At 39.4% G+C, this 23,426-nt stretch overlaps 1 protein-coding gene across 1 annotated transcript; it reads left to right on the top strand.

Annotated features, from left to right (window-relative positions):
• CEP97 (centrosomal protein 97) lies at positions 1-19,241 on the top strand. The gene is made up of 11 exons (XM_069785602.1): positions 1-262; positions 3,508-3,650; positions 4,984-5,142; positions 5,545-5,646; positions 6,206-6,319; positions 7,326-7,492; positions 8,753-8,917; positions 9,806-9,939; positions 10,452-11,208; positions 12,280-12,355; positions 13,098-19,241. Exons 1-11 carry the CDS (start codon positions 208-210, stop codon positions 13,812-13,814), a joined length of 2,589 nt encoding a protein of 862 aa, XP_069641703.1. The 5' UTR covers positions 1-207; the 3' UTR covers positions 13,815-19,241.
• Positions 19,242-23,426: the final 4,185 nt, after the last annotated feature.

The raw sequence follows: 23,426 nt of genomic DNA, 5'->3' as shown, positions 1-23,426 counted from the left end.
CCGGCTGGAAGGGCGGGCGGGGGACCCAGCGGCAGCGCTCTCGCCGGCCGGGTTTTCCACTGTTCGCTTAAAATCCCGCCGGGCGGCTCCGTACGCGGGCCCTTCTCTCCCGCCGCGAAGAAAAGACACGATTTTCCCGTGGCGGAGCGAGGCAGCCGATCGGCGTCCAGCGCTCGGTTGCCCGGCGGCGTCGGCAAAGCGGGAAGCATGGCGGCGACGGGGGTTGCGGCGAGGACCGAGGCTGTCTCGCCGGCTGGAGGGGGTAAGGGGAACGTGAGAGGCAGCGAGCCCGGCGGGGGCTGTGCGGCCGGGTTGCAGGTGTCGGGGGCCGGCGGGGGTTTGTTTGGGTCTCCGTTGTGTGGGGCGGAGAGGCGGGGGCGCGCAGCGCACGGCGGGAGCTGTAGTGCGGGGCGGGCCGTGCCCTGGCCGCCGGCCCGGGGGTTCGGACTACAAGTCCCGAAAGGCTCCGCGGCCTTTGATGCGGGGGGGGCGGCTCGGCTGAGGGGGGACGGGGGCGCGCCCCCTCTTTTCGGGGGTGAGGGGGCGGCTTGGCTGCTCCTTTCTGGGCTCCCCGCGCTCCTCCCCGCTTGCGGCCGGCAGCCGAGGTCCCCGAGCGGGGCTGGGAGCGGTCAGGGCGGCGGAGGGCGAGGAGACCGGGGTCGGCGCGGCTTCCCGCGCTCGGGCAGCCCGCCCTGAGGAGCGGGGGTCCCCGCCCGGCAGCGGGTTTGGCTCCGGCTGTGGCCGGGGTTTTGGGGGGGGGGGGAGCGCGGAGAGGGGCTGTCCATCCTGCCCAGGCCAGGGCCCCTGAGGAGCGATTTGCCTGCAGCCCTGTAGAAGGTGGGCCAGGAGTTGAAATAAGGCCCCTTTTTTCCTGTAGTGGAGGGCAGAGAGGTCTTGGGAGACAGGTCCTCCTCTGAGGATGCAGTTTCTTGCTTCCTGCCTCCGTCTGGAAGGACGGTGCTTTATAACGATACAAGTCTGGCTCTGAAGGCTCAAGGGCTCAAGAGGCCTGAGCAGCAATCATGCGCTTCTGAGGTCTATTAACGTACATAGCTGCCAAATGAGTAATAAGCAATTCTGAAACGTTTTCCTGGGTACTCAGAGCCTGTTAGGACAATCTCATTCCCAAAGGATACTATAAGGACTCATTGGTATAACGAAATCATTTTCACTTCCTCAAGATAGATAGTTCTCTTTGTATACTGAACAGTCCTGCTTCAGCAAGCAAACTAAAGGACCCCAGCTGCTCGCAAGGAGAAGGACAGACACCCTTGAAATAGGGATCTTACTTAGAGCTACCCACAAGGGATAAAGGATACCCCCAGACAACCGAGATAGCACCAGCATCCTAGCTCCTTTAACACCTCTGTGAAACCTTCCCACTGTCTGGCATCACAGATAAGTAACTATAGCACAACTGACTCCAGAGATGTCTAGATAAGTAGAGAAGCAGGTGGATGATGATGCCATAGAAATGTACTTTCTTTGCACCTGGTAGTGTGTGTGTGTTAAGCAGTGAGTAGTCAAATAATGTTGTACCTGAATGCTTGAAAGGCATAAGAACCATGTGTAAAACCACATTCTGGGTGCCCCAGTTTGAATGGGACACTTCATGTGCATGAATAAAAGGATTACTCTTGTAATTCTATGCTGTGGGTCCTATCCTCTCTCCTTGGTTGGCATGGGCCAGCTGTGAATTTTCATAACAATCCCTTGGATAAACGGGCACATGCAAAATTTCTCTGTTTAGTTAAAGTGACCAAGTGGTTGCAGAGGTGGCCACTTAAGTGAGAAACATGCAGTACCTACTCCCTGAATGTGCAAAGACAGGAGTGTGACTGTTTCTGGTACTGCTGGATCTGCATTGCTGCTCTTCAGCGCGCTTCAGGTGGCTGTGGATTTGAGAAGCAATGGAAATGTAATAAATGTCATCAGAGATGCTTCTTAGAAAAGTATATTCTCTGGTTGACAAAATGGTACACCAAAAATGTTTGTCTCCATCCTTAGAATAACTAAGCCCCCAAAGCCTGCAAATTGTAAGAATATTAATATATAGTACATGTTAGGATAAGAACACTATTCTGGAACATGCTGCTGAAAAAGGCAGCATTATTTACTGAGTAGATAGTAAGAGAAGAGCAAGCACTAGAATGGTGTATGTATGTAAAACATACAGCAGAGGCTTAATGTATGAAAATTATTATTAGTAGATGTCACTGTGGGTACCCAGTGATTCAAGTTGCATGTAGATGGCAAATGTTTTGTGGGACATCTAGCCTATTAATACAATTTGGGGACACAAGCACCAAAATCCCAAGGCGAGATGCACTCAGGGATTTGGCTCGTGAAGTCCTGGAGTGGAATTTTTGGCTCTGAATTAGACACATTCCCTACCCAATAAGTTAGAGATAGTGAAATACTTAAGATTAGGGTTTGTAGCAGCCAAACTGCTAGAAGGGAGCAAGTCTCAAAGTATCTGATAGGAAGTTTTAAAGGGAGGGCTGAATCTTAAGTTTGTTTCTTTTCTGAAGTTTAAGCATCCAACTTCTGACAACAGAGGTGTCAGGTTTGGTTTCACAGGCTGAAACCTCTGCTTTGAGTTTGCATCTAGAGTGCACTTTCCAAAAAAAAAAAAAAAAAAAAAAAAAAGGTGTAGGCTACTAATATTTTACCTTTGAAATACGGAGAGGGAAAAAGGAAAGAGAAAACTGCAGGCTTTTATTCAATGGTCTAGCTTTCTGAGGACTTGTTCATGGTAAGGCTGTTTATTTTCCTCTGGCTGAAGACTATCACATGGGTATTTAACATTTACAAGTTAAATGCCCTAATCTTCAAATACTTTAGCAGGTTGGTTGATGGAACCTTACAGGAAGGTGCAGTTTGTAGTTTGCATCCTTATCAGGTTTCTGCTTGATGAAAGGATGGATGCTGCTTCCCCTTTTTCCAGAATTCTCCCCCTTTTTTTTTTTTTTTTTTTTTTTCAGTGACAGGCATGGTTGATGTTTGGGGAGTATCATCCTACAGATGTGTGCTAGGCACGATCTGGGTTTGCCTCCAAGCAGGAATTTAGCTAGAGTGCCTACAGAGAGATAGGTAGTTGTCAAGCTGCTCAAAACTTGAACTCTTTGAAGAATTTAAAAATTTAGGAGCTTTTGAAGTTTGGGGGTTTGAGGATCACACCTTTAAATTTAGCTACCGAAATTTTGCTCTGTTTCCCACTCCAGAGGATCTGTTACTGACTTTCCCAGAATTCCACCGGAGTTCTTTACTCGGATAGGGCCTAGAATCCATATCTTCCAGTAACTGGATCAGTTACTCTGATGTGTTTGGTCTGAAGTAATTTGCTTCAGTTTTACATGGAAAACAAAGTTAATTTGTATTTGCCAATTAGCTGCATGCATTGTAAAACAAATCTGTGTAACCTGATTTGCTTTTTCAGTTCATATTCTCATATCTAAAGTGTTGACTTTGGGGCTTCCCCCCCCACCTTTTTTTTTTTCTTCTAAGGTTTGGTAGTCAACTGGTCAGGCCAAGGATTGCAAAAACTGGGTCCGACCTTACCCTGTGACGCTGATACTCACACTTTGATTCTGGACAAAAACCAGATAATTAAATTGGAACACTTGGAGAAATGCAGGAATCTGATGCAGGTCAGTGTTACTTGACTTGAATTTGCTATGAAATAATGGTACTGTGATGCTAATTAAAATACTTCTGCTTTAAGGCCATATTATATAATTGAAGTGAGTTAGCAGTTATTGTCTTCATAGGAAAATAAACGACAGCTAACTAAAATAGAAAGCTTTGTTTTTAGTGTAGCTCTACAGTTGATAGTGGGGGAGGCTATTTTGCTAGTTACCTAGGTAATTAAAAATGAACTAAATAAATCCTAATGGGGGTGGTGTCATAAGAACACTTAGAAAAATCACTGATAACCCAACTTTGGTAATTCTTAGCTTTTGAATACTTAAGCTTTGTAACCTTAAAAATAACTTTATCTTTCCTCTATGTAATTGTAAACATGCAGACATACATACAGGACTCTCCTCTCCATTTGGGTTTCAGAACTCTTCACAAAGATAGAGGATTAGTAGCCTTAATTCACAAGAAGAAAAAAAGCCATGTGGATTAGGTTAAAATAGAAATAGCAAATTAAAAAAAATGTGAAGGGAGGGGATCTGTGTAGTCTTGTTAACATATTGATTCATGTAGGCCATGATGTTGCTAGTGCTCATCCTTAATTATAATACTAGCAGCAGTCCATTTAAGTTCATGAGGTTATTAGTGATAACAATATTAAGCCTGTGCATGGTGCTTGCAAAAAATCAGAGTATTAATCCCTCTGAGGCAAAGCTATATAAGTCCATGTTAATTGTCACTAAAAGTGCATCCAGACAGACTTGAAGTCACCTAACAGCTTCTAGAGACAAGCTAAACTGAGATAGGAGAGGTGGAGTTTGTTGCTACAACAAACCTTCACCAGTCTGCCAGCTTGGTGGTCATGTTATTACTGTGTATGTTTAATCAGGATTTATCCTTTTAAAAGTTTGTGATTTATAGTCCTGTTAGCACAGGACTTTTCTGAGAATCATGTAAAATATATTTTGTCCTCTGCCATATTGACTGTAAGTATGATTTTACACCAGGAGTGGTGCAACAATTTGCACAATTATTTGGCAATTCTGATTTTAAAAACTTAGTTTCATATGACACAATTCCTCATTTGTTCTCCTTTATTTATCTTTTGCTAGGAGAATTTCCTCTTAAGTTTGCAGAGTGAGTTGTGAAGACTACTTTCTTTGATCAGTAATTTTTTTCCTGGCTCTTGCAGTTTTTTGTCTGTGTTGTGTGCATGAAAATGGAACACGTAGATTGAAGAAGTTCCTGTTGGATTAGGGTTTTAACCGCTAAGAATAAAAGCCTATTCTGTCTGCACGGTTTAATAGTTAAAACTGTTTCTTTTATTTGTGTGTCAATCTGCAGCTCTCTGTAGCCAACAATCGTTTGGTGCGAATGATGGGTGTAGCAAAACTGACTAAGCTTCGGGTGCTAAACTTGCCTCATAATAGTATTGGGTATGTGGAAGGGCTGAAGGATTTGGTGCATCTGGAATGGCTGAATTTGGCAGGAAATAACCTTAAGGTAAAGCATTTAGTCTTTATACATTTTCCAGAATCTAGTGTTGTAGAAATATGGAAAATGCTGCAAAGAAATTGGAATATGTTTCTGGTTTTGTTTGAAACAAATGTTAAAGTTTTGCAGCTACTGGTTTATGAAACAGAAGAGGGCAACTTTTGGAAAAGAGTTGTCTAGGAAAAAATAAAAAGTTTAATATCAAAATGTAATGAGAGTTGGGAAATAGTCCTCAAAATAGGAAAAGAATTATCACCTTTAAAATGAAACTGTGTAGAAACATGGGTTTTGCTTTGGATTACTTATCCAGTGGTTTTTAGCTTTCGAAGTAATTTATAATTATTGATACCTGGTTTTATTTAATGACTAAAAAAGAGTGACTGTGAGTAATTGACTTCTTTATTTTTGTAGGCCATTGAACAAATCAATTACTGTGTATCTCTTCAGCATCTTGATTTGTCAGACAATAACATAGCTCAATTAGGTGATCTCTCCAAGCTTACATCGCTGAAGGTAGATGCTATTTTATCTCTGTTTTTGTTACATTCTTTGCATAAATAAATTTGCTTTGAAAATTCCTGCCTGTTAAAGCATTCACTAGCTCTTAAAGCATTTTAGTTAATCACCATAATTTCTAGAGGGAAGCATGTAAGAACTCTTTTCCTCGTTTTGAAGTTGCAGGAACTGGGGCAGTGATTTTTCTATAACCACTCTAATGATTTTGGTAAAGATAACATGGTGAGATCTTGTTCCTAGCTCTCGTTCTCTTGTCATGAATCAAAACAAAACATAGTGTTAACTCTTTCAGCATGAACACTGTAGAGAAAAAAATGTTTCCAAATATATTTTTTGTAACTGTGACTATACTTCAGTTCTGCATTTTAAGATGAGAAGATTTTGCTCTGAAGTATAAAAATTAGTTTTCCCTTAGTGGAATAAACAAAAATAATTTTGATGATACCAGAAAGCCTTAATTATGGTTCCTTTGTGTGTATTGTGCAGGTATTGCCTGAACAAAAACATGGGAATTTTGATCAAACTTACATTTCATCACTGTATTTTTATTTTATAGACTCTGTTGCTGCATGGAAATATTATAACTTCACTTCGCACTGCCCCTGTTTGCCTACCTCAGAATCTGACTGTTTTTTCTTTGGCAGAAAATGAAATCAGAGACTTAAATGAGGTAAGATATAGAAGATATATCACCTTGTCTTTAGGTAGACTGCAAGCAGATAGTTAGATAATTCTTTTGAGGGTGTAACTGAAAATGGGCTCTCTTTGAAACAACCCATGTTGACAGAAGTAACTTTTAACTATTAGAAGTTATGTAATAACTGTACTTGCATTAGCTGCACAAGCTAGGTGATACCTTTTAAAATTTATCCTTGAAAGAAACTTTGCCTTTTTTATTTTATGTTTTTATATTATTCAAGGACGTCAGAAGTATACTTTAAGGACTAAATTCACAGAGAGCTTTTCATGATTGTCTGAAGGTTGAAAGCTGAGCTGATTAACTGCTGCAGAGGGCTTCTGCAGCTGCTGTGTTTAGAACAGAGGTTTGAATTGCGCTTGTTGCAACTGAACATTTTTGGGCCAATGTCTTATTTTATCTATTTCTCAAACACACTATGTAAGAGAAACAGATATTCTGCCTTTGATTTTTGTCTTTATTGTTTTGTTTGGGTTTTTTAAATATAAGTAAACATATATATATATATGTATCATATGTATAATGTAATATAAGTAGCAGCCAAAACTGTCAGCTGGACTTTCATGTTGGAAGAAAAATCTTGTTTTGGTAATACATTTCTCTTCAAAACAAGATAATGTTTCTCCAGCTTTTTGGCTTGCCTTTTTTTTTTGGTCAAAATTTCAATGCCTGTTGTAGTGAACTGGAATTGTAGAAATACTATACCTTTCTAAACATGAAGCCCCATTCCCAGATTTTAAGAGAAGCTAATACTTTCCAAGGGCTATAGTACTTACAGGAGAATTAATGGGAAAATGGCAGTAGTTGGTAGAAAGTCCTTTGAAGATATTCATGGTCAAAAAGCAAATGTGATTTTAAACTTATGTGTAACTATATTGTTTCGTGTGAGATGTCTAGCTGTAACTAGGAGAAATGTAGTATGTTCTGTAAGCATTTGATGGGTTCTGTTCAGTTAACAAATATATCTTGTTTTCTCAAGGTTTCTTTCCTGGCCTCTCTTCGTCAATTGGAACAGTTGTCAATTATGAACAATCCTTGTGTGATGGCCACACCTTCTATCCCTGGCTTTGACTACAGGCCGTATATTGTCAGCTGGTGTCTGAACCTTAAAGTTCTTGATGGATATGTGATTTCTCAGAAGGAAAGGTGACATAATAGTATAAAATCTCTAAAATTATTAAATAAAGTTTGGCTAAGCTGAAATTGCATTTTTATGTAATAAAAAAATGGAAAAGTGCTAATGATCTGAAATTCTGTTCATCTTGGTAACGGCCACATGAGATACAGGCGACTTAACATTGTTGCTTTTGCTAAATTTTTCATCTTTTACACTGGAATTGTTATGCAAGATCAAAAGTAGAAGTATACAGTTAAGCTTTTGTTTCGTTACTCAACTCACAGTAGCACTTTTACAAAGCAAAACTGTGGTAGCAATTTATCAATGGTCTGCTACCCCTTCCAAGCTTTACAGCCTCTTTGACTTTGCAGAATGGGACAATCAGCAGATATTAAAGCTATTATCTTGGGGGAAGCTCAAGCATGGCCTTTTATAAAGGGCCTGATTTGCGCGTGCATTTCTAGATTTGGCATTTTTTGTATCAATTAGTCAAATGTTACTTTGCTCAAATCACTTGTTACTGTATCATTGTGGTCCTTATATCACTATGATATCTGTAGGACAATGGAGACATCTTCTTAAAGTTCTTGACATCAGAACACTCCAAGCATAAGTATTATCCAGTATAAACACATTCTAGTCCAATACATTAACATATGCCAGGACATTAGTGTCTTTTTTTCCCCATTACTAAAATAAAAAGCTGCCTTTTTGGTCAAAGGTAAACCAATTCTGTTTCTGTTTCACCATAACATATAATGACTTTCCCCAAAAGTTGCCTGTAAGAAAGCTAGAAATTTTTTTCATGAGTAATGGGGTTTTTTGTATTAACTGTATTATTATATATAGATATATTATATTAAGTGTTCTCAGACTGAAGAGCATTTGATTGAAAAAAAGATTTCAGTTGTTGAATACTTTCAGCAAGATTTGCTCTCTGTGCCTATTCTGCATGTTTGCGTGAACTTCTCTGTTTCTGTGAAAGCTTTGCTGATAAATTCATTGACACAGACGTGTTTTCAGTGCCCAAAGACTACGCACGGATAAAGCAGAGAGTGCACAGTTTTGGTCAGAGGTTTTTTTTGTTTCATCGATGCTTATATGAGGGAATGCTTTATTCGTTATTCTGGTAATGAAATTCCCAGTTCCTCTGGGCACTGTGCATGTTCCAAGTTTTGATTAGATTTGTAGATTAGCTCTTAGGTACCCAATAGAAGAACAGTAATCAAAGGAGAGCTAGGGGGTTTATGCCATGCGTTAATTGTGAGCTTTTTTGCCCTTCTTAACAGTTTGAAAGCAGAATGGCTCTACAGTCAAGGTAAAGGAAGATCATATCGACCTGGGCAGCATGTTCAGCTAGTCCAGTACTTGGCTACTGTTTGTCCTCTTGTATCTACATACGGTCTCCAGACTGAAGAGGATGCCAAACTGGAAAAAATACTGAGTAAGCAAAGGTGAGAACTTCTTGTTTCTCTGTTGTCAGAGAATGAAACTGAGAACATAATTATATGTCTTATTATGTGTTAGATGTAATAAGATTTCCTTGTAAGTATTTCAAAGCAACAGGGAGGTCTGGAGATGGGAAGAGTGATGGAGGTACAAGATGTGTCCTGGAGGGGAATGAGAGGCAAGACAGCAGCAGCAGCAGGAGTGTTTTCCTGCTTGCTGAGGAAAAAAAAAAAATATATGTACATACGTATATGACTTATAAGGCAGTTTGACTTTCTGACCTCTACCTCATGACCTTTGAATTTAGCTGGGCTGAAACAACCCGTGTGTTTTCTCAGTTTGTAAAGGATGATTTTATATTTGTGGCAATGTTTGTTGATTTGTGTCGTGGTTTAACCCCAGCCAGCAACTAAGCACCATGCAGCCGCTCACTCTTAGGATTTTTGTCCCTTTGGTAACAAGGACACCCTTTCCTTGATTAAGTCAGTTTCAAATGTAAAAGACACTCCTTCTGTTCCTTAAATTCCTCTACACATACAAGCATAATGTAACCTGCAGTAGACACTTAAAATGTCCGCATACCTTCCTTGTATGTGGAAATATTTCAGTCTACAGTCAGAATTACATGTTGGATTTATTTTTTTTTTTGATACATGTACATGTAATGAAGAAAAAGGGAGAGGAGGAAGGGGAACAGGAGCAGTCTGTGCAATCCCCTACTTTGTCAGTAGTCCTGTTAGTGTCTTGTATGTGTAGGGATCTGCATAACTAGCCTCTTGTTTAGAATCGTTTGATCACTTGTTTCCTTTAAAGCAGTTGATAGTTTCTTTTAGATGTCTTCTGTACTAAAAAGTTTAAAAGAAATATAAAATCTGTTGGAACTCTGTGCTTAGGCTCCACCAGAGGCAGTTGATGCATCAAAACCAAAATGAAGGTCCACCTACATCTTCTGCTCCCAACAAAACACTGCCAGTTGCTTATGAACACAGCAGTCCATCCCAGCCGCCACAGATAGTTTTTGAAAGTGGTAAGAAGATAACCTGTGGAAATAATGATTTTTTTTTTTTTTTTTTTGAACATAGATAACTTTGTGGAGAGAATTTCAGAGCAAGGCCCTGTTATTATTTTATTCTATTGACTTTTTGAGGTTTTCAACTGAAGTTATACTTTGTTTTCTAAAAATACATTCCATGCTTGTTCGTGTCTTGAAATGCTAGTAAGATTAGGTGAAAAACACAGTCCAATAAACTAAAGAGTTATTCCTTTGACTGTTCCATCTGATAAAAGTGTAACCTCTCCAGGGGGAGGCAGTTTGTGCAATTGTACCCGGTATTTGCCAAGTTTGTGGATGTTACTGTGATAAGTAGTTATTGTCTTTATTGTTGTATAGAAATAATGCTTATCGTTACTAGCATTTTAGATTGTCTTACACACCCAGGTTCTAACTATGTAAAGCAACTTGTGAATTCCTATGAATTAAATGAAGATATGTTATTGAAATACTATGACACTTTTAAATATGGCTTTCTGCCTATCTAGAACCTATCATCCAGAAGAATTCCTGGGTTGGACCAAGTGCAAACGATGATCATTCCTATGCAGTAAAGAACACTTTTCTTCTTGAAAGAAGTTTTCACAAGGAGCTATACCTTGAAGATATACAGACAGATGAAGACAAACTAAACAGCAGCCTTTTATCCTCAGAGTCTACTTTCATGCCAGTTGCTTCAGGATTGTCTCCGGTGTCTCCTAATTCAGACCTGAAGCTACATGGAATCACTTTGGGCCTAGGAGACGATGATGATACAGTGATCGAATGTGAGAGAGCTGTTAATAGCGGAGAGACAACTATCAAGCAAGAAGCTTCATGTGTTACAAGAGAGCACTCGAACAGAGCAGCGGAAAGTGTGGAAACTCAAGAGAATATCAAAGAGAGTATGCTGTTGCCTTCTGCTGATCCAGTAACAGCTAGCTTGACTGCTAATACTAGCAACTGTTCAGCATCCTCTGAAGACCAAGTTCTGCATAATCATCCCAGCACCTCAGTGGGTGCTGAATCAGGAGTTACAACTCTTTGTCCTGACCAGATGACAGGAGAAAGTTCTGATTCCTTAGCTGTTGTTGATCAAGGTGCAGCTGAACTGCAAAGAATGGCTAAAGCAGCTACCAAGCTTCAAGCCTGCTGGAGAGGATTTTACACGAGGAACTACCATCCCCGAGCCAAGGAAGTGCGGTATGAAATTCGCTTAAACAGAATGCAGGAGCACATCATTTGCTTAACTGATGAAATAGAAAAGTAAGTTGAGGTCATGCTGTGTATTTTCAAATCTGAATGAATATAACCATAGTTCCAGGATATTTCAGAACAGGCATAAGTGGGTCTTGATATAACTACTCATAGTTGAACCCAGCATCGGTAATATAAAACTGTTATTACGGTAGAAGATCTCTTCCTGTAAGATAAACACAGTTATGCACGTAGCTGTTCATACTCTCGAAGTGCCTGCTATGAGTGGGTTGGGTTAGAATGCGTTTTTCTATTCCTCTATTTAGCAGGACTTGCATGTTTCACTGCATAACCAAAATGGAAATTGCGAAGTGTGATTTTTTTTTTTTTCTTTTTTTTAACTTGTCTCCTAGCAATTACAGAATCTATAAATGAAGTGTCCATATTGAGAGTCATTCCTCTCGTACTGGTGAAAAGAAGAATTTTCTCTGCCTTGCATGATACAATTTTAAAATGCAATTCTGTGCTTTGTTCTGTTTTTTGGTTTTGGTTTTTTTATTGTATGAATCCATGTTTCGAGGAGATCATTATCAGAGTTCCGCAATCTGTAAGATATAAATTACGGATTTAGTTAATATCTTTCTGGATCAGCCTGGGAACTGGCGGTCTGACAGGCTCTGTTGCTTTACTATCACAACTGACAAAAGTTCTGTGAACCAGGTTGAGCCCTCAGTGAACTTCTAGAAACTCCCAATGCTTACACATCATACCTACATCAAAGTGATATCAGTTGGGGAGAGCATAATTTGAAATGAAGGAGCACTGTTTTGGTTTTTTTTTGTGTGCAGGAAAAATTGAAGAGCTCAGGTTCAGTTTACAAGAAGATACTTAAAGTATTGGCACGTCAATAAATGTGCGGCAGCAAAAGGAAGCAGAATTTTAATGTAACTCTGAAAGAGAAACTTGAAGTCAGCAGCTGGATATTGGTGGCAAGCCAGACTGCAGTAATGTCTTAATGTTAGGCTCTGTTGTATCTTTCAAGAGTGCTGTTATATAAGTAGACATTTTTATGTATTGTTGATCTTGTTATCCAAATGTTGCTTATTTAAGCTGCATAAATTTGCATGTGTGTTCTTGCAGACTAAGAAAAGAAAGAGAGGAAGATAAGATTCAGAGGCTTGTACAGGAGGAAGCTGTCAGATTTCTTTGGAACCAGGTAAATAGTTTTAGTCCTCTTATTTTTCTGCTTGCATATGGATTTCAAAGGCATTCTTTCATACTGTAGATCCTGAAGAGATAGTCAATATGGTTAATTTTTTCTAGTGATGACTTGGGTATCTTATTAGAATCTAATTGCCATGTTGTTTGCTATACTGGTATTCTAGGGGAAAATAACATTCAGAAGTATTAGTGCAAGAACACTGGTTTTGTTACAGAAGGCTAAATTTATAGCCTGGTGTGAGAAGGAGGACAAAATGCAAGGAAAGCTAAATAAATGCAGCAGAAGTGTGAAGAATGATGTGACTGCTAGATGCCTAGGGCAAATGAAATGGTGTCAAGCGATGTTGCTTGTGAGCAGCTAATCTCTAAAGTAGAAAAGGTATTAATACATCTTCTAATAAGCTATTCTTCCAAAACCAAGACTGACTGTTTTCTTAAGCATGGGTTATTTCATAAAGGTTCCTCATCCTTTCTGTCTTTAAGAGCAGATTCCTTTTTCTTCAGGTACTTGAACTGGGAGGCTTGTGTGCTCTGTCAGTGTTGGGCATCTAGGTTTAAAACCCATTATTTAACAGTGGGAAGAACATATTTTCCCTAAAGGTATAGCAAACCTTTTGTTAGTTCACTTGGTCTTAAATTTTATACTACAGCTTTGTTGCTCATTGCAAGAAATACTCTAGAAATCAAAGTACTTTCTTTCTTGCATTTCATAATGAAATTCTCTCTATACTTTACAGGTTAAATCCCTTCAACAATGGCACCTTTCAGTAACACAGAATTTAGGTGCCACTTGGCAACCTGGGATCCCTTCAGCTGGTATTTTCTGTTCATCCGAACCATTTATTCGATCATCCACACTTGAGCAAGAAACCGCACCAGATGTTAGTTCTGCTTGTTTAGTTCCAGCTAGTGAAGTTCTTCAGGAAAAGTCTTTGTTGCAGTTCCCAGATTCTGGTTTTCATTCTTCTATGGCTGATCGGACTCATGTCAGTGACTTGTGTAGCTCTGAAAAGAGTTTAACAGAAGGAACTGAGAGCTCTCTTTCAGTGGAAACTGTCAAACAATGTGGCAATTCTGTTTCAGCCTATTCTTCAGATGTAGAGGATGGCCATGGGGAATGTGAGCAAAGTAAAGAGAGCTCTAGTAGTGAACAGGACAACAGACTAATACAACAGTATTTGAAATCTGTTCAGCAGCTGGAAGAGGCTGATGAAGGGACAGATTGCAATGAGGAAACAGAGGGTAGCTGGCCACAAATTGCTGTTTCACCAGAAAGCCAAGATTCTTCATCTGACACTGTCTTTGTAGATCTCCCTCAAGATACATCTTCCCCTGCCCGAGGTGAAATTGGTCAGACACCAGAAAGCTGCAAACTGAATTCGGGAATAGCAGAAGGGAAGCAAACAGACTGCGATTCTTCATTTCAGATGCTGCATGTTGGGATAGCTGTATAGTAGGCTCAGTTCCACAAAGGACTAGGGATTCCATTTCACTTTCCTTTCTCTTTCTTTTTCCCATTTATACAAAACTTATTTTTCATGTGTGCTGCTTCAGATTTTTACTCATGTTACCAATTTATGTTTTAATTAGTATTTTATTGATGTTGCTGAGGACTGACACTAACTGTGCTAACCTAAAATCAGCAAAGTTCTCAGTGACGGTCATTATGCACTTTATTTTCAAACATAAAACTGATATCTTAATAACTGGCTTCCATTAAATTAATTCTGAAGATTGGGGGTGTTGGGGGGGAGGTGTTTGCTGTAAATTCACATTGATGAATGTGTTAGTAAGTCTTTGCATTTTTTTCTAAAAAGCAGAATTGAATTCTACTTTGCAAAGAGAAGGAAACAATATGGGAAGAAACAGCATCAGCATAGACAGTGTGTGCGTATGGATACAGCCTGATGAGAAAGGTGAAAGCAGTTGCCTTTCAGACTTCTTTTGGTCAGTGTTTGAAAGATGCATTCCATGAAATCAGTGTCCAAGTCAGTGACTTCTTTTTGTCATTTACTTGAAGCTGCTGGCTAGGAATTAGGTCATTTACATATGCACTGAAACAAGGACTTGTGAGACCTTAGGGAGCTTCAGACAAACTTTGATCTTTGTTTGCCCTGGGGTTGAATTTCCATGCTTTCTCAGGTAAGACTCAAAGTGGAACCAGTAGCAGCCTTCACTAAATAAGAATTTCAAAAGGGCATGTGATTTGGGAACATAGTATCCAAGATTGCACTGCTGGGTTACAGCACCAGGCTTGGTGGCATATGTTTTGCCTCCACAAGGATGCTAATGGCATTGTGGGATTTGGATCTGCATGGCTTTCAAGACATTAGTGCATTTGATAGATCACAACTACTTCTATCTACAGGTATAAATATTAAAAGCAAATGCCATGACTTAAAACTATTTCTTGACATCTCTTTTGGGCTTTTTGTTTGTTTTTTTTGTTTTTTTTTTCTCTGTATGTCCAGTATTTGACATTCTAATTGGATGCGGATAAAAAGCTGTATTTCTTCCCTGTTGGTAAATGTGCTAAGTTACCTGGGCTATGCTTTCCACTTAAACACTGGGCAAGCAATAGGGTTTGTATCTTGCCTAGCCATCGCTATGTTGTTTTTTAGTGGAAAAAGATCAGGTATGTTAGTGTACCACAGAAGTAGCAAGGGAAATCTGTTTTGCCATGCACAAATTTGTTTGTGGTAGACACTAGTAAAATAAAAGCTGACATTTTGACTTCTAGGGGTCAGTTCAGTTTGCTAATACTGCATTTTACAATGTGCACTGGAAAGCCAGTGTTTCAGTAGTTTGCTAATATTAACTTCTTAGATATAAAGACACATGTATATTATAATTATCTGAATGCACAGGTTAACTTCTGGTGCTATGGTGTTGTTAAAATCAGCTAGTGCTGTTTTAAAGTGACTCTTATGGCCATGTTACCATGCAAAATAATTTAATTTTTGTAAAAGCTTTGGTTCCTTATATACTTTAAGTTCTGAGCTGAAATTTACCACTACTCAGGAGTTTGGCATGAGGCCAGTATCAGCTTGAGGCCTCAAAATAGCCTTTATTTAGAACATAAATTGTGTATTGGACTTGTACCAGCCATCTGCCCAGTGGTGAAGTTCACCTTGGAAGAATAAAGCTTGCCTCTGTATAGAGTAGCCATCATCACTTTTTCCCCACCCCCCAAAAAATATATTCTTGGGCACTAACTTCGCAAAAGAGCTATAACTGCAGTCAAGCTGACATTTAACTGTGCCTTGCATATGTGAGGGCATTTTAAAAAAACAACCGAACAACAACAAAAAAACCCAACAGCTGAGGTGGTAGATTCTTAATGTGCTATCTTTCTAACTCAGTCTAGTTACAGCACATTTGTAGCATAACCATATTCATAATTAGATCTTAAAGCATGAGCGTGCCTGGGTATTGAAAGTGGTACAGGTGCATTAATGTACCGCAACATCTAATTAACTGTGTGAGGAAGTGTGTACTCGATAATACCCTTGTCTTCTGAAGGTTCTCAACTTGGATTTCAATCTGCCATGCTTGGAGATCTCTGCAATTCATAGGATTTGGCTCTTTGACTGTCAATCTGTTACAAAAAAACAACTCGTATAAACCTTTAAAGAGACTTTCTTTGGGGTTTGAGAGAGAAATAATTTCTGTCTGTGAAACAGTTGTTGGACCTTACACTCTGGAGGCAGTGGTTAGGTGTAATAAAACACTAAGTTCTCTTTCGTGGCAGAGTGCTGTATTAGCATATGCAAAACCTGGGAGAAACTGGCCCACTGTCTGGATTAAAATGTTTCACTTACTGAGGACACTGAGGGACCATACATATTTTGTTATTTTGTATTATTGTTACTTTTGCTGCAGAATTAGGAAGAAGAGAAACAACTTTAATTTTGGAGGTGAGGGGGAAAACTTGGTGAAACTTAATTTTTCATCAAAACTCTAGATGTTTCTTGACATTTCTTCTGTTATTAGGGCTTACAAATACAAGATGTCGTATTTTAACTAATGCCTAGGTCAACTGCTGGCTTTTTTTAACTTGTAACCTGTATATCCAAAAGTGATTTTATGAAGGTACAGTAAAATGTGTACTGACATATAATCAGCTTTATTTTACTCATTTGGGGAAGCTGTGGAATACGAAAGATTTTTTTTTTTCCTGATGTTCTGAGAAGTATCTTGCATGTGTAGAAGATGAGTTGCCTAAATATATGGAAATCACAAAGAATGGTGAAGTTTTTGATTAGTTTTTACAGGGTTAAATGTAATTAGTTTGTATATACACAAAATATTTTCATCCTGACCATTAAAATACACACAGGGAAAGACATAATGGGGGTTAGAGTAGAAAAAAAATCAAACTGGATATATACTTAAAAATGGCTTCTTTCAGTCCATTTTGAGCTCTCAAAAAATCATGATATGGAGATATCATAGTTTAGTATATGGCTTAACATTTACTCTTCTTTGTCTGTGTAAGTTTTCTTATCTAGGTATGTAATACTATTTTACCTGGATAGGGATGCAGAGCTCCCTTTGGAGATGATTGAAGTTTTGTAAATGAATTGGGAGGCCTAACAGATGAAAATCCATGTCTGAAATTTTCCTGTATTAATATTGTATGTCTTTCAGCATTTTCCTTTTGCAAGGCTTCATATTCAATAGAAGAATATACTTTGTAGAAGGAAAGCTTGTCTGTTATACTTTGTCCTGGGCTCATCTTCCAGCCCTGACGGAAGAGATTCCTGATGGTTATTTGTCAGGCAATGTTGTCAGCTCTGCCGTGAGTACAGTTCAAGCGCTTCTTTAATTTGCTTCAGAAAAATCAGCTAAATATAGCTCAGACTAACTATTTAAACTGTGCCATGCAAGTAGTTTTGTCCAAAATGAGGTGCTTGGCACATGCAAACCTTTTTAGCTAGTCTGTGGCAGAAATTACTCTTTTTGCCTGCTTTTCTGAAGGTAGAGACAAGGAGGAAGGTGGAAATGCATTTTTATGTGTTTACAGGTTTAGTCTGTGGTGGTAGCACCAGCTCTTTCATGATTGCTATTTCAGTTTTCTCCCAATTATTTTTATAGTTTACATATTTCAATCTTTCATGTAATCAAGAATGCATTTTTTTTCTATTGCGTGTGATATTTCATAGACACTGTTCCAGATGGTATTTGGAAAGGTAGAAGAATATCATGAAAGCAGGCCTGTTCACATTTTATATTTCAAGTCTTTTTTTAAGGTATTTGGATTGTATTGATTCCTTTCTGTAAGGTAGCTTCTTTACAAAAGAAAACCACAAGGTAATGCCTCACTAATGACAGTAAGTAGATTTCTATTTCTGCCTTCTTCCATGAACTAAGCTTAATGGTCACAACTCTGTCATTTGAGTGAATAGGAAATTTATGGAATGCTGCTGAATGAATGCAGCAACTATACTGTTTTGGGGTTTTTTTTTGTGGTGACTATTCCTGTGTGGTGCTATTTTGTAAACAAAGTATGTGTGGCAAGGATGGAATTTTTAAAAGGTACTAAACATTGGCCTAACTCTGCTTTCATTTCCTTAAAAGAAGCAGGGTCATGCTTAAGCTGAGTCCTTGTGAACTGGCTGTCTAAATTGGGATTTTATCATATTTACATCTCCAGAAGTGTTCTTATTCCGCGAAGCAAGAAGGCATTAAGACTGCAATTCTAAATTTTTTTTTCTCCTAAAACACAAATATCTTTCAGAAAATACTTGAGAAAGTCCTTGTTAAACTGAATTGCAGAAGCCTAGCAGTTTGTTTATAGTTAAGTTCCTTAACCAACCGTAGATTCTACTATTTGCATGCAGCAATTTAAATAAAGCACTTAGCAGCCAGTCTGTATATAAGAAAACAAGTTTTGGGGTTTTTTTTCTGAATAATGTTTGTATGTCATTGAGCTTGCAAATTGTTCCTGGTTTTTATGAATTTGTATATATTGTCTGAAGAACTCCAATCTTAATTTCTATTTGTAGCAGGTTGTTCGATGAACAAAAATGGAACATACATTCCTTTGAGACTACCTGGGTACCTTTTACTGGACTCAAAGTTACAGTGTGTCTCACACAGATACCCTTTTTCCTGAGAGGATAGAACTGTAGCATTTAGTGGAGGCTGACTGAATAACAATAATACATAAAAACTAGTCCGTTCCCCTGCTTTTAGCTAGTGGAAAAGAAGCTTTTTTTTCCTGTTGTATTAATATTTTTTTTTTCCCCTTGAGGACTGTGCCACCCAAATAAGTAAGCATCAAGTATTCATAAAGTCTTTCAAAAAGTCTTTTTTCTCATAGTTACAGGGTTTTTTTCCCAGTTTGGCTTTCTAGGCCAAGTTACTGAGAAACACTTGTTTTCCATATACCTGCCAAAAAGTTGGGACTTTCTATTTTTAAATGCTTTCTTTATGTCAGTAATGGAAAAAGCACAGGATCCTTTACTTGCAAAAGCATAAAACAGTATTTATGAGGAAAGGTGCTTTATCTTTTGGAAAGTGCCATGCCAAATTTTATTGTATAAGAGCTCTCAATAAGCAATTTCTTTTCTGGCTTCATTACATTTATAAGTATATCGGCCAAATTCACTTGTAGCATAATTCTGCTGAACTAAATTTTGTTAAGTCTTTCACAGTAGTATTCTACCTCTAAACTAGAATCTGAAAAAAGAACAATTAGGCATTGATTTGTCTTTCTACTTCTCGCCATTTTCTGTGAAGAATGGGGGGGGTTAAACTGGTACAGTTCATATATTTTCTATAAGTGTTTACATTTCTGGATTTATTGTTTCTTAAATATTTTGTTTGTACCTCTGAGTTTTGAATTTTAAATAAATGATTTGTATGTTTATTGAAAATGTTAATTTGTACTTGATCCTGACTCTTACAGCTAATAGTCATTGTCTTATGATTGGAGGACTCTTTTGGAGATAGAAAGTTTAGAAATACAAAACGGTGATGACAAGGTAAGCATTAGCATTCATGATTTGGTACACCTGAAGCATCTAATGGCCCACTGTTTCACTGTTGAAAACAGTAAGAGTGTGATAGGGTGCTTGAAATTTATACACCAATTGATTAGTAGAGGCCACTGGAATTGGTATTCATAATTTGCAGTCCTTTGTTTCTATCACTGGCCCTCTCTTTCATGTTCTTAATTGCCTACTGTGTTTAAATTAAAAGATGCAGCAATATTCTGTACAGAGCTTTCTAGAAAGACAATTAGGGCTATGGGCTTATCAAAAGAAATACAATTGCGAAGCGTGTTATTCCCTCTCCTATTGTTTTGGTTTGGTCAGACACCTGCTGTGTGCTTAAATAAATGAAGATTAATTAAACATCTTTCAGGCTTTACCAGACAAACAGTCCAGGAGCTCAGATATATGTGACAGTCATGTTTTACTGCAGGAGAGTCATCCCAAAGGAAAAAAAAACCCACAACCAAAACCAACCAACCAAACAAAACCCCCACTTTGATTTGCTTAACTTGCATTTCACACATGGAGGTTAGTGGGCATTTTTTTTTTTAACTCTTTACTATGTGTTTCCACTTCCTTACACTGAAGAAATTAGCTGAGGTTTTTAAGTGAAACTACTCTTGTTCTTCTGTGAAGATATTTGAAAGAAAGAAATAAGCATAGCTAAAGTGACTTCACTTTAAGTCTTAAAAGACAATAGCATTGCTGTTTTCTCTTTGAGTGAAGACTTTAAAGCTGCTCTATTAAGTTTAAATGCTGTGTGTTGTAGGGATAGTAACCGTAACACTTCAGGAGCTCAGGTTGAAGGTCCCTCTTGTCCCTGTTTTTGATTCATATTTGTAATAAGATTGGACATTAAATTCTTTGGCTAGAGTTGGAAAATAAAGGGATAAATATATCTAGTAGACAGACCCCATTTTGTTCAAATGGAAGTAGTTACTTTTAATTTTATGGGCTGAAATCCTTACATATGCCAAGAGCTAAGTTTTTTTTGTGTATGACAGTGTGGTTTGAAAAACTCCTGTTAATTCTATAGAACATTATGTCCAGATGGTAGGTGAGGTATTTTTCCCCTTCACTCAGGTGTTACGGTGTGAAAACTAATTTTTCTCTACTGTATTGATAGAGTTGCAAAAGCACAAAACATTATGTCCAAGTACAGCTTGTATCAGTACATCATTGATTTCAAGCCATAGTACTCCATTTGTGAAGGATCTGTGGTGATATAATGCATCAATTTGGGGTATAGGTAGAAGGGAGTATTACTTTGGCCTACATGGGACAGCACATAGAGATCTTGAAAGACTTTAATACGTGGGCTTCCTCAACTTTATCTGTATCTCTGCTGGAGCTCATTCTCATTTTCTGGCTGTAGCTTGGCACAGGTTTTGCCTATATGTAAGGATATTTTTAGGCGTGTCCCTTGTGACACTCCATCATAACTTATGGGTTTGGGAAGATGCGTGTGACTGCCACAAGTCTTGCAAGTAATCCAGCATGGTCCTTGGTCTAGGAGCACCAAGACCAATAAAGTTAAAATGCCACCCTGGGCAATTGTGTCTGTTGTCCCAGTGGGGACTTCTTGAGGATTGCTAGGACCTTTTCAGGTACAGCCCAAGTAGTTTCTGATAGAATTTGTGAATGTGAGGGCTTTCAGATTGCTCAAGTCCATCCCCTTTTTCCTTGCCAAGATCCTGTTTGCCTGCTGTCATGGTTTAACTCCAGCCAGCAACCAACACTCGCCCCCAGTGGGATGGGGGAGAGAATCGAAGAGTAAAAGTGAGGAAAAACTCATGGGTCGAGATAAAGACAGTTCAATAGGTAAAGCAAGAGCTGCGCACGCAAGCAAAGCAAAACAAGGAATTCATTTGCTACTTCCCATTGGCAGGCAGGTGTTCAGCCATCTCCAGGAAAGCAGGGCTCCATTATGTGTAATGGTGACTTGGGAAGACAAATGCCATCACTCTGAATGTCCCCCCCTTCCGTCTTCTTCCCCCCCAGCTTTATATTCTGAGCATGATGTCATAGGGTCTGGAATATCCCTTTGGTCAGTCAGTTAGGGTCAGCTGTCCTGGCTGTGTGCCCTCCCAACTTGTTGTGCACCCCCAGCCTTCTCGCTGGTGGAGTGGGGTGAGAAGCGGAAAAGACCTTGACACTGCTCAGCAATGATGAAAACATCTCTATGTTATCGGCACTGTTTCCAGCACAAATCCAAACCATAGCCCCATACTAGCTACTATGAAGAAAATTAACTCTATCCCAGCCAAAACCAGCACAGCTGCTCTTTCTGATATGTGCAAGACAACATTGACCAAGGGAAGAAATGGCAGAAAATTGTGTACAGGATGCCCAAATGAAACCAGTCATAGCCTTTGACTTCCAAGACTCTTCAGTTTGTCTGTGAAAACTGGAAAGCCCATGATCATGAAGGATGCCCTGGAAAATTTAAAATCTGTGGCACGTTGTATTCATGTGTTGGGCTGAAAGCAATAAACCATTACAAAAGCCTAAACAATTCTCAAACAGTGTAGGGTTGTGAGGAACAGCAGTTTAGCAGCCAGGGCTGTTTTGTTAGCATTGTGCTAAACTGCCTTCAAGTAGCAGCCTTTGTAATGTCTCTTCCTGTCCATTTTTATTACACCAGCTGTAAGTTCTCTTGAGAACTTACAGCATGTTTTCTGGTGTGGGAAGTGCTTGGAAAATAAGCTGAGGAGGTTACCACTGCTTATGTGTGTAGAGGCTGTGGGACCTGAGGAGAAACAGGAGACACTGAGAAACTCTACAGCCTGAACTCTTTTCTTCCTTCCATCATTAGCTCCTACAGCTGCTTCAACTTGAAATTAAAGGCAAATGCATGTGCTGTTGGAGCCCATATTTTCAAGATCCACTCCACAGCTGTCTTGTAGTGCTGAGCTCCCTGGGGTGGGGTTCATTCCTTGTCCTCTCCTCATTGCAGTTTGCTTGTTCCCAGTTTCGGTACCTTTTCTGCAGTAGACTGGCTGTCCTTTTGGACTTTGATTCTCTGGCTTTACTTGCAGATATTGAGAGTCCTAAGCACATGAAGTAGCTATTCTTTTGCTAGCAGGACAGGTAAGCTACCTTGCTTGCCTGCTTTTTCATATTCGTCGTCTGTTGCTTTCCCTTCTTTGTTGCAGCAGTGCCGATGTTAAACTCACTGGATATGCTTCAGGCAGCCTTTGGCTGAGATGGCTGTGGCCACTCTCATCGTCTGGTGGAGAAATGGAAAGGGAGTCCTGGAAGAGCTTCTGTTAGTCCCAGAGGGGAACAGAACTACCTGGCGGCAATGGGAAGCTGTGCTCTTGCCTGTCCCTGAAGCGGGGAATGCAGCACAGCTGCCTGAGGGAGGATCTGCAGCAGATTCTCTGGTGCAGAAGGGAAGTGGAAAGACTGCTTGGTGCCTGTAGGCAAGCTTCTCTATAACCTTTTGGGAAAGTACTTGAGGAAGCTGGAAGAGGATTCTTCTGGCAGAATCTCTGTCCCTTTACAAGCATTAGATAACATGAAAAGGGTCTGAGCAGCACCAGATCAGCAAAAGACTTTTTTCCAACCAAGTAAAGTATACCTTAGTTGTTGCTATGTCTGAAACCAGGGGACATGCTAAACTTGTGTGCAAGGTCAGAGTGAAACTTGCAGTTCCAGGAACTGTGGGGGGACAAGCCCGGATGGTTGTGTAAGTGAAAAGCAAAGTGGAGAAGTGATACGGGGGTAATGTGGCAAAAGGGGACTGGTCGAAGATGTGTATAGAAAGGGAACAGGGTGGGTTGTGCTCTTTGCAGACTCTGTCCAGGACTCTGTCCAATGCATTGTTTGTTAAATCTCGTCACACTTGAGCACAAACACATGTTTAGTTTGCCTCAAGGGGTAAACCAAAGCATTCCCCAACACTTGCCTATAATTAAGAATCAGTTCAGTAATCCCGGATGCATTATCTAATATACTGTGTACTATTGAAGATTATTTGCAGGTAAGGGAGAGAAGGGCAACAGAGCCAAGGGCCCAGTATAACTTCACCTTACTGCATGTAATTCTGGAAAAAGAAATGAG

This window comes from Haliaeetus albicilla, chromosome 6, assembly GCF_947461875.1.
Source record: "Haliaeetus albicilla chromosome 6, bHalAlb1.1, whole genome shotgun sequence".
Classification (NCBI taxonomy): Eukaryota; Metazoa; Chordata; class Aves; order Accipitriformes; family Accipitridae; genus Haliaeetus; species Haliaeetus albicilla.
This window is presented reverse-complemented; position numbering and strand designations above follow the sequence as displayed.